This window comes from Galeopterus variegatus, unplaced genomic scaffold (genome assembly GCF_000696425.1).
Source record: "Galeopterus variegatus unplaced genomic scaffold, G_variegatus-3.0.2 Scaffold1498, whole genome shotgun sequence".
Lineage (NCBI taxonomy): Eukaryota > Metazoa > Chordata > Mammalia > Dermoptera > Cynocephalidae > Galeopterus > Galeopterus variegatus.
In genome coordinates, this window is record NW_007727609.1 from 433,938 (window position 1) to 449,595 (window position 15,658).

The 15,658-nt window shown below is 40.6% G+C and overlaps 1 protein-coding gene across 3 annotated transcripts in view; it reads left to right on the forward strand.

The window, feature by feature from the left end:
- The window catches only part of MDM4 (MDM4, p53 regulator), a 31,665-nt gene extending 29,084 nt beyond the window's left edge, over positions 1 to 2,581 (forward strand). For all 3 annotated transcript variants that reach the window (XM_008577363.1, XM_008577362.1, XM_008577364.1), the window contains exon 5: positions 907 to 2,581. In XM_008577363.1, coding sequence (XP_008575585.1) covers positions 907 to 1,479 — 573 coding nt within the window. In that variant the 3' untranslated portion in view covers positions 1,480 to 2,581. The remainder of the gene's footprint in view (positions 1 to 906) is intronic.
- Positions 2,582 to 15,658: the final 13,077 nt, after the last annotated feature.

The window sequence follows — 15,658 nt, forward strand, 5'->3', positions numbered from 1 at the left end:
ATGAAGTTCCTTTGAGTATTTGTATAGCATTTCAGATGAGAATGGAGGATCTTAAGCTGGTCAGAGTGTTTTGAGGCTCTCTGGAGAACATCCCAGTTTAACAAATGGTCGTGTCCCTGACTCTCAGTCTAGACAATTGAATTATGAGTTCTGAATTTAAAGTGCTTGGCCTTAGTCCTAAAAGTAATCAAGTCAGCCTGTGTCAAATCATTGATCTTGTGAAAGCCAAGCAGTTATCCACATTGAATACTGTTCCAGGTAGCTACTTTGGAATTAGGCAAAACATTTAAAATTTATTGAGCTCTAGTGTCTCCTAATTTGAATATGGAGAAGTAGGGGAAAAATTACTTAGCATTCAAGGACAAGAACATTCATTTTTCAGAGAGAGTGATTTAGGCATACAAATAGCTACCTGTGGTCCTGAGAGTAGAGAGAGCACGAGTAAGTTTAGTAGTTTTCAAATCTCATTTTAGTTTTAGCTTACTTTTTGCCAAATTTTATAACATTTATTAATTAGTAGGAAAGAGTATTATCTCTTCTTCATTCTTTAGCCTCTTGCCCAATAGAGGAGTAAATTATGCAAAAGACGACCTAAAAGAAGGCAGTGGGGAAGAGGAGACAATGTAAATTTCACCCAGCCTGGATAGAAAGCCAAAGTTTTTAACTTTTTAAAGTTAGCTATATATTTTGGCTTGAAAATGGCAGTTGTAGCACCATCAGTGTAAAACTTTGAAAGACTTTTGTCCACGTAGCTGTAGAATTTGTTAAAATCCTAGGCTAGACCACTGATGTGGAATGTCTGGCTTATCACTAGCTTAGTGAGATGAGGAGAAGTTGTTCTATCCTCCCTTTTTTTTCATTGTTCATCATTGAGTGAGTATTAATTGGTTGCACTTGTCTTTGTAGGATGAGTGGCAATGTACTGAGTGCAAGAAGTTTAACTCTCCAAGCAAGAGGTACTGTTTTCGTTGCTGGGCCTTGAGGAAGGATTGGTATTCTGATTGTTCTAAGTTAACTCATTCTCTCTCTACATCTGATATCACTGCCATACCTGAAAAGAAGGAAAATGAAGGAATTGATGTCCCTGATTGCCGAAGAACCATTTCAGCTCCAGTTGTTAGACCTAAAGATATATACATAAAGGAAGAAAACTCCAAACTTTTTGGTCCTCGTAACTCAGTGGAATTCTTGGATTTGGCTCACAGTTCTGAAAGTCAAGAGACCATCTTAAGCATGGGAGAGCAATCAGATCACCTTTCTGAACAGAGAACAGATACAGAAAACACGGAGGATTGCCAGAATCTCTTGAAGCCATGTAGCATATGTGAGAAAAGACCGAGAGATGGGAACATTATTCATGGGAGGACAGGCCATCTTGTTGCTTGTTTTCACTGTGCCAGAAGACTAAAGAAGGCTGGGGCTTCATGCCCTATTTGCAAGAAAGAGATTCAGTTGGTTATTAAGGTTTTTATAGCATAGTTAAATGAATGAATTGCAGAGAAATATTAAAAGGGCCAGGTCATATATCAAAACATCAGTATTGAGCATCTCTACTCAGTATGACCCACTGCATGTGTTCATTTATTTATGTAAATGTTTGTGTTCTGGGACATTTTTGCTTCTAAACTTATATGGAATTTGAAAGCAAGTTCTTTAGAACTAGATGATCAATTTGGGGACTCCATTATGAAAAGTCTACGTCATTCTCCCTCTAGAGATGAGGGACTGGAAGGGAACAACTGCCAGTACAAACATAAGGATGCATTCATTCATTCACTTACCAAATTATTTGAAGATTAATCCTTTCTTTAGTTAAATTTATTCCCTGCCCTACTGTTAGGGAATGTTCTTAGACATCAAAATCCAGGGTAGCTATTAGAAAAATCTTAGAACTAACAAGAAAAAATATAATCTGATTAGTAAAATTTTGAAGTGCTGTACATCACTTTATGTTGTAGTCAGGCTGCATGGTTCAGAGAAACCAAAAGAAAAAGTATTGAAAAACAGGATTTCTTCCATGTATGCCTAGTACAATGGTTATCAAATATTTTTGCTAACATACCCATAAAATAATTTTGAAAAAGCATATGTAGCTTTTTGCACATTTTAGAAACTGAGGTGTAATTAACATATAATAATGTGTTCCCTTCTGATGAGTTGTAGAATCTGAGTAACCAAACAAAACAAGCTATGGAATGTTTGCCACTGCGCAATATGCCCTTGTGCCCCTTTTCGGGCAGTCCTTCAACCGTTTCTTGGCTCATCCTAGGTTTTCCTTTTGCACGTCTTTAATTTGACATCTAAATTTTTAAAATTTAAGTACTTACAAAGGATATATTGTCCAATATATTGTATATTACATATGTGCTTTAAAGATATTTTTATCGAAAACTTAGAGCTTTAGATGTAGCTGATTAAATTTATAGAAAAGGTCCTGTCATAAACTGGCAAAGCCTGTTTTTTTCCTTGCATGTTATTTCCAGCACCTGTCCTCATTTTAAAATTAATCAGCCAAATCAGATTTAACTTTCAGTCAGAAAATGTCTGACTTAGTTTTAATTGAAATAAATGCATTAAGATATGTCTCTGGTGCAACCTTCTCAATTATCAGTTCTAAAATAAATAGAAAAGGCATGGAATTTTTAACCAAAGCTCTCTGCTTAGCTCTCTCAGTCCTCAGTTGTCTCTTGGGAGTCGTCCATGTTTTTTTGGTCCTTTTGGTTCCTCTAGAGTAGTTACACCCTGAGGCAGTGCCCTGTAGTAAGATTCTGGATGGGTGAGGGGCAGCCTTTCTTTTGAGAATAGAGAGTACAGCATTTGTGAAAATGGAAGTAATTAAAGAGAAGTGGTAGATCTAAGGAGGCCTTATTAGAGCATATCAGCTTTAGAAAAATATATATAGAAATTGAAGATCTTTAAGTTGGTTTCCTTATGGCTATCCATGTCTGCTTCCCTAGAATTGTCAACCTAAGGATCATAAGACTCTCCTGGGTTGTCTGGTAAAAATGCCCAAACCGCCAGAGACTGATCCCTGAAATCTGGGCCAGAGATTTGCATTTGAACAAGTGTTTCTGGAAGTTCTAATGCAATTTTCTGCAGACCAGGTTTTCTCTGGAAGCCCTGTGCTAGAAGGAAGGGGTTTTCCTTACTCTTTTCTAGGTACCAAACAGAAAGACAGAACAAGGTCCCTTTATAACTATATTTAGTTTCTAGAGGGGAAGGTTGTCAAAATTACAGATTTTAAAAACTCAAATGTGCTCATATACTCAACATGTACTCAACCTCTCTTATTTTGCATGTGAGGCTAAATGACACAGCTAGTGTTAGAGTTATTACTAGAATCCAAGTCTCTTGACTAGTAAATCTTTAAACAATATGTTACCTTCTCGTTATTTGTTAAATATTTTAAATGGTGCTTGTTGAATTTGAGACAACTAATAACCTTAAAATGCAGATCTTCTAATAAATGGTTTTAGAGAATATGATTTGCAGCCAAAATAGGACTTTAGAGAGAACAGTGACTTTTAACACTTTCCCAAAAGAGAAAGGCCCTGTAAATGTTAGTCCTGTAAATTTTAAAATTCAGTCAAAATTACCTCTGCCACTGTGAGGACAAGTAAAGGTAGCACAGAGCCCTGAGCCATTTTCTGCAGAATTGCTCCCTCCTGGGGAAGGAAGCTCAAGTCTCTGGTTCTCTAGGTATTAGGGCCGAGTTTTTCTTCTTTAAGCAGTATCAGTCCTTTGAGTTAAATGTTTTGTTAGACCATTGCAGGTGTTCTAAGACTTTAGAAAGTTAATTTCCTGTTTATTCCCCCGCCCCATAATAGTCTCTTCATAATAGTTTGCTAGCCCTCAATTTTATTTTTATTTCATAAGTACTTTTTTTTTTTTCCTTTTTTGTCCCCTTATACTGACCGGTACCGGGATCGCAACCCTCGGTGTCGTGCCCGCACCGGGGACCGGCAACGGGATCGCAACCCTCAGTGTTGCGCCTGCGCCACGCTCAGCCAGTGAACGGGAACTGGTCACCACATGGGATCCGAACCCTCGGCGGGAGCGCCACCACGCTCCCAAGCGGTGCACTCTCCAGTGCGCCACCGGGCCGGCCCTTCATAAGTACTTTTGCAAGTGATAAACTGGAGGCTGGGAGAATTGGGGATCTGCACTTTTACCCTGTGATCCCCTTACGTAAAGTTGCAGTTTTTTTTTCCCTGCAGTTTCTTAATAAAACTTAAAAAAGAATTAAACATTTTATTTATGCATAGATATTTGGTACTCATTTGGTACATTGTTGCCCAGCACGGAATCCTTTTGTGCTCTTCAGCTTTTCTCCTTTTCCTGTTTGCTAACATGGGTTTTTCACTGCCCCCTGTAGCACTAAGAACTTTGTTTAGATGATCCTAAGCTATATGTTTAAACTAAACCTCATCTTTACCTGCAGCAAACCTTAAACTATCTTGATCTGGTTTTGATTTTGTTCTTTTTTCATTGCCACTGTAGTACAGATTTTTTTTTATTCACTGCCACTAAAGCAAGGCATAGTTTGTGAAGTCTTGCGCTTACCACTGTAAGGTAGAGAAACTCTTGATTTCCAAATACTACCATTCACCTTTTGTAGTTGTGAGGACCATATGCTGGCTACATACATACAGCACTACAGTGCTGGCTTGCCTGTTACTCAGCATCATATCTGGTTTGTTTCCATCTCTCCCCTTTAAGTTTTTTTTTCTTTTCCCTTTCCCTTTTAAATGTCTTCCTTTGGACTTTAAATTATATGGTCACATTAGTTATAGGCGCCATGCTTGAATTGAAATTTTGATTGCAAGGAAGCATCTGTTAAAGTAGGTGTCAGTGGAGTTCAGTTTTTCTGCTGCATCATGACCTGTGAATAATGAAATTGTACCACATTAGCATAAAATTTATTTTAGTTGTCATTTTTATTAATATATGATCATATTAAGTTCAGAGCAGAGATGACAAATCATTAGAAAAACAATTTCTAGGTTATAGCTAAAAAGTTCTCCTGTCTCACTATTAACTCACTCTCCTTTCAGTGTACTTTACAGTAATTGGTATGCTTTTATGTTTAATACTTAAACGAGTCTTTATAAAAATCTTAGACCAAGACTTTACCATTGTATTATCATTTCATAGGTTTCCAATCTTAGGCTTGAAAAATGGATTGGTGTTTAGCCAGGCTAGCTTCCAAACTGCCACAAACTTGTGTAATACAAGATTGAGTCACTGCCAAGCCTTTGAAATAGGCAGTCGTGTTTTAATTATAATTTATGTATATTTAGATGTATGTAAATACTTGTGGAGTGTTAGTTTATAAGAATTTATTTTTAAAGGTCAGTCTCATTGTAACATTTTTTGTGTATGCCTATTCAGTGCAGTGTTGGTGCCTTGGAAAAGTCATTAATGACAAATTGGTGAATGTTCTTAGGTTCTACAAAGCTACAAATATTTTTGTAATGTTACCTCTTAGTTCTCTTTAGAAAGGAGGAAACTTGTTAACCAGCTACTTAGGTTTTTTTTTTCCCCACAGCGCTATGTGAACTTCTGAAAAGTACATGTTTTTAGACACTGTGAATCCGTTGTTTTCCATTTAGCGGGTTGTCTGCTTAAATTGTTCAGATCCATACCTCACAGCGCTATGTGAACTTCTGAAAAGTACATGGTTTTAGATACTGTGAATCCGTTGTTTTCCATTTAGCGGGTTGTCTGCTTAAATTGTTCAGATCCATACCTTAAAAATTCATTTTGATGCTTCTCCTATTCGTGAGCGTGTATGTGCGCGCGCACACTATCAAGACTGATGCTACTTTTGCTAAAAATGGCAGTAGATGTGGAACTAGCTGTGTTTAGAATCTGCACTTCAAAGATAAAGGAACCTGCAAGCACCGTTATGCCAAAAGTAAAATGTACAATGTTTACAAATGTCTGGAATTTTGCACTGTAATAGGGAATGTTGAGGTTACTTTGCTGGAATTTCTCAGATTTGTGTGTAGCCAGAGTTGCAGTTTAGCATATGAGGGGAAATACCGAGGACCCTGAGGCTAAACTGGAAATGAGTATTTGAGATAGTGGTTGAAGTGGCTCCTCAGACCTAATTTGGGCGTTTTTCTGATTGCTTTGAGACGTCCTTTCTGTTGACAGAACTTTCCTTATTGTCTGCCATTGCTATATTCTTCCTTTATTAAGGAGCCAGATCTCTTCTCTCCTGTGGGAGAATGTCCTGTAGGCATTTTGAGATCTTTTGATGTAATAAATGTGCAATCCTAAGTAATGCCATTATTGGTGAATGTGGCATTGTTAAAAAAACTATTACAGTAAACCTGCACTTGGATTTACTGTACCTCTATCAGTAGCCTTTTGAATGATTGAAAATGTTACAGAGAAAGAGGCATATCTGCAGAAAGAGGTAGTTAATAATTCTTTGTAGCTTATCTGAAGTCCAAGTGCTGCCTCATGTGCAGGTTGTTTGCTTTCGCGGAGGGTCCTCATTTCATAACCTCTGGAAGCTGTAGCAGAGCTAGAAGAACTCTGCATTTCTTAAGGTGGAGAGGGTCAAGGAAACCTAAAAAGGGCCAAATAGTGTCGTAAGAGCAAGTCCTCAGAACAGTTGCTATAAATTGGCAAATGCTTTATTGAAAATTATATTACATTGTAACACTTTGAGAGTTTATCAGAGCATCTCATTTCTTGTCTGGAGGCTTTTTTTTTTTTTACTAGTACTTTGATGTCAACAGACATTCCTCCTCCTCCCTTCCTTACTGTTGCTCTTACATCCTCTTAGTTCAAAGTAATTATCTATTCCTGGGTATTGCTTTTATACCAAAGGCCTTCTCTGACACCCTTTGGATCGTTGTAACTACATTATTTTGGGGTAAGATTCTGCTTTTCCATTTAGTCCTGGTAAATGTTTCTGTTGTGAGTTAGGTGATGGGTTCTAGCAGTTAGGAAAGGAAGCTCTGATGTCAGGGCTACTGTGTAATAAAGTGACAGCTTGTAGTTGAGGTTTCCTTTGTGTGTTATGGTAGGATAGGGGAATTAGCTTCTCTCTTGACTCAGCACTAAGAAATTGAGGTCGGCCTTCTTCTATAGGAATATTCTTTTTCCCTGTCATTTGCCTCATTATTTTTCACTTCATTTTCAATAAGAATTAAAATGTCTGCCTTGATTTTTTTTTTCTTTCTCCCTTTTAAAACCAATCAAAAATGTTTTAAAGGTGGAATGAAATGTCTTGGCCTCCTCTGCACTTGGCACGGTAGGAGTCATAAGCAGCCTCTGAATAGGACTCTCCTTAGTCTATAGCTACACGCTATTAAGTGCCTCTTGGATAGAAGCAATATGATTATTCCACTATTTTGTGTCCCAGTCTTGATCTTTTTAAGCCTCAGTTTTTCTCATCTGTAAAATGAGTATACAAACCTGCCCTTTCTACCTCGTAGTTGGTTGTGGGGATTAAGTGTGCGGGAGCAACTTTACAACCTGTAATTGCCTTGAAAATATGGAAGCAGTTATTATGCCTGGGGTATATATTCAGAATACTTCATGTGCTGGAAGCTGAGCACAAGCTCTCCTTTATGCCTGCCTAGCAGAGCCTATGGTGCATACTACAAACCCTTTTACCCATGCTTCTAGCTCAGATATCCTTTCTGTGATAGAGGCTCTTGACTAGAAAAGAGTTCTGTCTCTGGGTGTTCTGAGAGAAGTGTATAAATTTGGATAGTAGGTTCTATCCTGAGAGAACTGCCTTGGCTGTGGTCTTGATGTACAAAAATTCCCTTTCTATGTACACTTGAGTAGGTGGCATAAAATGCACTGCCAGTATATAGAAAACATGCAGTTTTCCAAATATTTTTGATCAGGTAGTTACTGTCAACAGGGCTAGCAAATGTGGGAAAGGCAATTTAAAATAACTTTTTGAATAGTGGCCAGCTTGCTCACTAAATGAGGAAAGAGGGAGGGAGACATTTTCATGCATTCTTGCCTAGTTTTTAAAAAAAGCACCGCTAAGTTAATAGTTCTGTATCGTTTGGGTATTTGCACTATTTAATGCTTTTAATACCTTTTGACTTTATTGTGCTTTTTTGTGAATTAAATACTTTTCATTTTGCTATCGTGTGTTGTCATTATTGGGAAAATATGTAATTTCGTTTGCATATAGCTAAATCTCATTTTCTGTTATATATTGTCTTGTCTGATTTGGATCGTTTGGGTATTTGCACTATTTAATGCTTTTAATACCTTTTGACTTTATTGTGCTTTTTTGTGTATTAAATACTTTTCATTTTGCTATCGTGTGTTGTCATTATTGGGAAAATACGTAATTTCGTTTGCATATAGCTAAATCTCATTTTCTGTTATATATTGTCTTGTCTGATTTGGGAGAAGTTGTTGGAGTTAAAATCAACAGCAACTTTGGATATTTCCCCTGGTTACCTGTTAGAATAATTGCTGTATTTCACTTTCACGTTCCCAGTCCTGAAGGAAACCCTCGAATTTTAGAGTATTTTTTAACATTGAGTATGTTTTGAATTGTGGTTAGTGCAAGAGGTACAGAAGGTTTATCACATAATGTACATTAATCACTAAAATGCCTAGCATCTGCTAAGGTCTCTAGCAGTGGTTCTTAAACTTTTGGGATTATAATTTTCCTTGAAAAGCTAATGAAATTTATGAAACCTTTTATAAAGAGCACACAGCATTTTCCATTTGATATCAGGAGCTCCATGGGAGCCACTGGTCCATGGCCCTCAGGTTCTGTTCTTCGGAGGGATGTCAAAGAAGAGTGAATAGCCCACAAAGAGCTTGATAGCACAAATCGCTGTTCAAAAGGTCATTTTCTTATAGCTAAAGCCATTAAGGTGAAGGAAACATCCGGTCAGTGGTCCTGAGCTTAGGGTGGGGATGGGGTTACCATATAGTTGGCACAAATTGGTGTGTACTGCACAATGTTTTGGGACACTGGTCACAAACTGCCATACAAATGATATCCCATAGAGGTGTGCAGTGTACACCTGTATGAGGAGGCCCTGGGGATGGGGCAGGGTGATACTGGGAATGCCAGGCATAACATTTTAAAATAAAAAAGGGAGCATTAGAGACGATGAGGCCAGTTTCTTTGTCTATGCAACCCTGTCCACGTTTTGTGACCTCCCTGAGGTACTTTTAATTTAATTCCAATTTCTTAACATGTTTTGTTTCCTGGGTTTTTGTATCCTGCTCTCCTTGAGTTCCTGGTGCTGCAGATTTGTCATTTTATTGATTATAGTCTTGAGACTAGAGGAAGGCAAGCTGAAACTAGTAACTCAGCTTGCAAGCTGTTAGACAAATTCCAAGTCAGTGCTTTCACCCCCCCCCCTTCTAGAATTGCACAAATCCAACATATAAAGGCATAAAAAGAGTTAATGCTATTAGAAAAAGTCATAACAGGTTTGGGGATACAGGGATAATTTTGCTATATACATCCCCAGCCCTGAACTCATTTGATTAATTCTCTTCAGAATGAAGGGTAGGAGTTAATTTATTCAATATATACTCATTAAATGTTAATATCAGCCAGAGACTGATTGGTACTGAATACAACAGTAAATAAGGAAGCTGCTCTCTAGTTGCCTACAAGTCTAACAATGGAGTTAGGTACCTAAGATAATTTTCAGACGAGCCAAGGAAGCAGTCAATGAAAACTGAAGGTGAAAGAATGGCTTGTTTGGGGAACTCTTAAGTTGTGCCATGTGACTGGCGCAAACAGTGTAGTGGGAGAAGTGATGGGAGGTGGGGCCGGAGTGGTGAGGAGGCTGGGTAATGAAGGTGTGATATGTGAAACTAATAAATTACAATCTTATGGTGAAGGCGTAGAGAGCCGTGAGTCTTAGGCAGGAGAGTGGCGTCATCTCATTTGCCTTTTTGGAAGATCATTCTGGCTGCTTCATTGGGAGGAGACTGGAGTGATGGCTGGACAGAAGCAGGGAGAACAATTAGTGGCAGCAATCTGGTTGGGAGTGATGCTCCTATGGTAGTGGCTGTGGGCCTGGGAAGAATGGTAATAGATAACATTTACTGAACACTTAGGGGGTGCTGACTATTATTCCGTCATTATTTATTAGTAGTAGTAATAGTAGTAGCAGTAGGTGCTATCTATTATCCCATGAAGTATTTAAGGCTTGGAGATGTTAAATAACCTGTGCAAGATAACAGAGTTGCAGAGTCGGGCAGTGGTTGACCCCAATATGTTTGAAACAAAAGCCCAAAAGAAGTGCATGGGTTTGAGAGAAATCAAGAAGGAAGAAGTGACAGACTTTGTGAATAAATGAATGTGGTGCGAGGGAAAGGGAGGAGTCAAGCATGGCTTGGACAGCTGGTGGGTGGTGGTGCCACCCATAGAGATCAAGAATGTAGATAAAAGCGTATGTTGGTGGTGCTAGTGAGAGAGGAAAAAATGATTAGTTTGGGGTGTGTTAGCTTTGTTCATGTGAGAACATCGAAATGGAAATGAAGCTCAGGAGAGAGCCAGGCTATCCATAGTAAGTACCTCATGTATTTGGTATTTTCTAGATACTGGGGATACAGTGGTGAAGAAGATGAACATGGTCCCTGCTCTCATGGCTTAGGGAAACGCATTAAATGCGTAATATTAGCATAGCGAATGTTCCATCGGGAGGCTACATGTTCTATTGGGAGACTCATGCTGCTATGAGAAATAGAGAAGGGGAGACTGATTTAGTCAAGGGTTTCAGAACAACCTCCTAGCCGGAAGCCAGCCGGAGATGGCGGGACGAGAAGACGAGCGCAGGATTTAGAAAAGAGACAAGAGACAAAAGATGGGATCAGAAGGACAAACAGCCTTGAAGAGCTGTTGGGCTTTATTCAACAGGCATTTCTCTTTATATACTTTTCTAAGTGCAAGTCTAAACAAAGGGTTATTAATTCTGTATAAGCAGCTGGGTGTGTGGGTTTACAGGAATAGCACACACTCCCAAGTTCTCAGGAATGCTCCAAGGTCAAAAGTCTAGACTTCCTAAAAAACATCTCCAACTATTTTCAAAACAATTCTCTTTGAATCTCATGAAGCTTCATCAGCTGGATGTAGCTGGACGAGAGTTGCGCCCCCTAGGGGACCCCTGCGTTCAGGGCAGCTCCCTGTTTCCAACACCTCCTTGAAGAAATGAGGAGCTGAGATCTAAAGGGAGGGAGAGTGCCACGGTGAGGAGGAAACATGTCAAGGTTTCCAGCTGAGGAAACTGGCATCTGGGAAGCACTGAAAAATTTGAAAGCATGGAAGGAGAGAGTTGAGGATACAAAGTTTGAGGAGAACGGAGAAGGTCTGAAATAGGTACTCTGGAGAATAAGAACAGACTAGGAAAACTTCAGCAAGACAATTGCCTGAGATTGCCCCATCTATGGACCAGGGTTTCTCAACCTCAGCACTGAGAGTATTGACGTTTTGGTTTGGAAAATTCTGTTGGAGGCTGTGCTGCATCCTTGGCCTCTCTCAGTAGATCCCAGTAGCACTCCCCTAATTATAACAATCAACAATGTCCTCAGACATTGGCAAATGCCGGTTAGTGGGAGAATTGCCCCTGGTTGAGAACCACTGGGCCTAGCTGCTGAATGCTACGAGAGAAAAATCACACCATTTGCAGATCGGTGTCACTACAGCTTCATGGTCCCGACCTGGCCTCTCAAGTGATGGTTCTTACCCAGAAGATGGGAAGACAAGGCTAACTTTCCGTAGTCCCCGATAACTCACAAGATAATAGATGTCAAGTCAGCAGCTACTGAGTGTTCAGTAAGTGTCACCTATTGTCATTATTCCAGAGGGGGCTGGCAGGGAAGTGATGGTTCTTACCCAGAAGATGGGAAGACAAGGCTAACTTTCCGTAGTCCCCGATAACTCACAAGATAATAGATGTCAAGTTAGCAGCTACTGAGTGTTCAGTAAGTGTCACCTATTGTCATTATTCCAGAGGGGGCTGGCAGGAGCTGAAAAGCCTGAATGAAATTGAAGAATAGTGTAGTAGAAGGAGAGGACCGAGAACTGAAAGGTCAGGTCACTGTATTCTGAGAGAGAGAAAGGGATTCTAATAAAAAATTTCAAAGGTTGTGGTAGATTGTATTATTGTCAAAACATTTGCCGCTTTTCCCTATCAGGCCTTGGAGAGGATTGTACTTCCTGCCTGTCCCACCGGCAGCAGGCGGGCCAGTGGGTTGCGAGTGGAAAGCAAGCATGAGACTTCAGACTTTGTGTGGGTCAGTTAGTGTTTCTTTCGTTCCATGTGAGGCTGCTGCTCCCAGAATGGGGCCACTGCTTCAGCCTGGCTCCAAGATGGAAGACAGCGGGGCGCAGAGCTGCAGCCATCCTGACACGGACAGAGAAACAAGCCTCTGTTATTGTAAGTCGCTGAGATTTGGGGGTTTGTTAGCACAGCGTCATCTACTCTAAGATGACTGGCAACTCCCAGGGCGTAACAAAGAGTGAGTGGTTGAAGTATCATGGAGGAGACATTGTTTGATATCGAGGTGGTCAAGGTCCAGTGAGGCGAGGGTGTTGGGTGGGTCATTCACACGACGTTGCTATCATCTGGGATGACGGCAGGATGTGAGAACCCAAAGTCTATGATGAATGAGGGAAAGTGTCTGAAAGTCAGCAGATAACTGCAGTAAGGGAGGACTAAAGGGAAGTAGAGGTATAAATCTCAAAAAAGCAGAGATTTATAAGTGTGGCAGAATTGTGGTCTGGGTGCTGTCCATATCCTGTACTGAAGGTACATGAGGTGTGGGAAAATGACCACTAAGATCCTTTGGGAGAAAGCCAGGTATTTTTGAAGGCCAATGAAGTGATATAGGCAGGGAGAAGTTTACCATGAAACAAAATTACAGTAGTAGTTCATAATTTGAGGTCAAGAGATGACTGCTCTGAATCCAAGAGGTGACTGCTCTAGAAAAAGGGTATATACATGTGTTCTCAAACTTTAGCAAGCGTCAGAATCATGTGGAGGGCTTTAACATCAGACTGGTGGGCCCTACCCAGAGGTTCCAATCAAGTAGTTCTGGGTGGAGCCCAAGCATCTGCATTTTATCAAGTTCCCAGGTGATGCTGGTGTTGCTGGTCTGGGAACCACACTTTGAGAACCACTGCTGAAGTCTAAGACTAAGATGGAAAGGTTTGGGAGGGAGGGAAAAGAACAGGGGGAAATGGTTAGGTCTTGAGAGCATCATGGGGTTGAGGTGGTGTTTTACTGGATTCATAGATTTTAGTTAGGCAGATACTCCAATATTTCTACCATACGCACACACAGAAAATGTTTCAGGGGTGGAGAAAGGAAGAGAGGGGAGTGAGCACTCATTTCAGGTTTAGGGCAAGGTGTGCAAAAAATATATTTCAGGTTAACATGGCCTGAAGGATCATTTTCTTGAACATGCTTTCTTTACAAGGGCAGGAAGTGATATCAAGCACTGCATGGCTGATGAACGCATTTGGTCAGGGTAACCCAATCTTGCCTCCTCTCAGTCTTGGGCTCTCTCCCCTTCTTCATTAACCTCTAAAAGAATCACTAGTGGGAAATAAGTCATGCATTCAAATCAGGGTAAAAAGACTTTACACTTCCAGTGCCTTAAGCTGGGAAATCTTAACTCGAACTCCAGCAAAGGACACTGCTCAAAACTGGGTAAAGCTGCTTCTTTGACAGGGGTCACATTTTGGGGATATTGTATTTGCTTTCTTCTTTTTCCTTTTGTGTGTGTGTGTGAGCATGCATGAGAGTGTGTGTATGTGTGTGTGTCTATGTGTGAAACAGTGACCCTCAGTGTTCCCGTAATCACTGGCACTGAATTGGGACTGCCAGTTAGCCGCTGGCCAGGCAACCTTGTGCAATTCACTGATGCCTCTAAACTTCAGCTTCCTGATCTGTAAAACAGGCTTGATGAACAGACGAGGTAATGTGGGCGAGGTGCTGAGCACTATTTCCTCCTCCTCTTGCTAGTACATCAGAGCTGGGGGTTTGCAGCGTCCTCAAACATGGGTGACCAATCAAGTCTCTGGCTTCCAACCAGAAGATGTGACCTTTATCTTCCACCAGAGGGCACAAGTAACCTGTAAAATCTGAGGGGAAGGCTCTTTTACCCTTAAAACAATGTAGTTGAATCTGCCTGAGGATAACCTCCTAGGTTCAAATCTTCAAATATTTACTCTTGGTGTTTTGAGGAATCATTTTAAAGATTCTTCAACCCAGGAGGAAAATCTGGAGTAAAAGCGTAAAGTAAATGATCCTCTAACTCCTCACTAGACATCAGGAGAATTATTCACGTATTTCCATTTTTTAGTTTGTCCATTTTTACCATCCAATCTCCATCTCCTCAAGACTATCTGTAACCTGGTTACAAATTATTCTCTCAGTAATAACCTATTGTACCTCCTTTCTTTCTGGTTTATTCAAATGAATGGAACTGCTGCTTTTTCCCTTTGATGGACAGCCCCCCACCCCCCAATCTTGGCCCGCCTCCCTTTCAGCAGGCACAGCGGGGAGGGCTCTGTTTCTGAGTCTCTGAGGAGCCTCAGAAGCTGTTTCCCTGAATCCCTTTGTGGTGAGAATCTAGTGATCAGCAAGCACACATCATAAAAGGCTGTATGCTGGGGAGAAAACTCTTTCTGCATCCAACAAAGGGGACACTAGGAGAAGCTGAGGCCACCGACCACCACGCCCTTCCTCAAAACATCACAGACTTCAGGGGAGCCATGACAGCCGGTGTGTATCTGCCCAGTTCCCAGGGTTTGTTCTTTGTCTTTGTTCAATATCTGATGGGGAAGGAAATATAGCCCCAGGACGGCTTTCAGCATTGTACCTGGGTATGCTGGCCCAGACAAGGAAACTCTGAAAGAAAATCAATGAGTATGCCATGTGTCTTATTAGGAACACAGAGCCAGAGAATATCTGGGATGAACGGAACTCCAGAAATCTAGTACAAACCCTCATCGTTCAGAGAGGGGAAAGGACCTGACCAGGGTCACACGGTTTGTTCATGGTAGACTAGCTATGCTAGCAGAACTAGAATTCAGTTTTGCAGGCAGGCACACTGACTCTTGTTTCACCATTCCGCTTTCTAAATCAGTCATCATTGCTAACATTTATTGTGTGCTTACTATGTGTCAAGTATCTGTTTTGTTTTATCTCATATAATCCTCATAACAACCCTGTGAAAGAAATGTAGTATTATATGACGGAAATACGTTATGCCCATTTTACGTAGGCATAGAGAAGTTAAATTGATGACATAAGACAAAAGTAGCCAGCATTCCATTTAAATCAGTGTTTCTCCATGAGGGTTAGTGGCATTTTGTTTTTGGCTCTGGTGGCTGGCCGGTACGGGGATCCGAACCCTTGACCTTGGTGTTATAACACTGCATGTGAACTAACTGAGCTAACCAGTCAGGCCTCATTTTGAATGGGACAAGTTGGGTCTTTTTAAATGGGACTATCCCTTGCACAGCAGGATATTTAGCATCTCTGGACCCCAAGCACTAATTTACCAAGTCATTATGATAATAGCAAAAATTTCCAAAGACCCTGAAGATCGGGTAGAGGCGGTCCTGCTGCTAGTTGAGAGCCACCGATTTAAATACATGGGCACAGGAAGAGGAATGGTAAAAAAA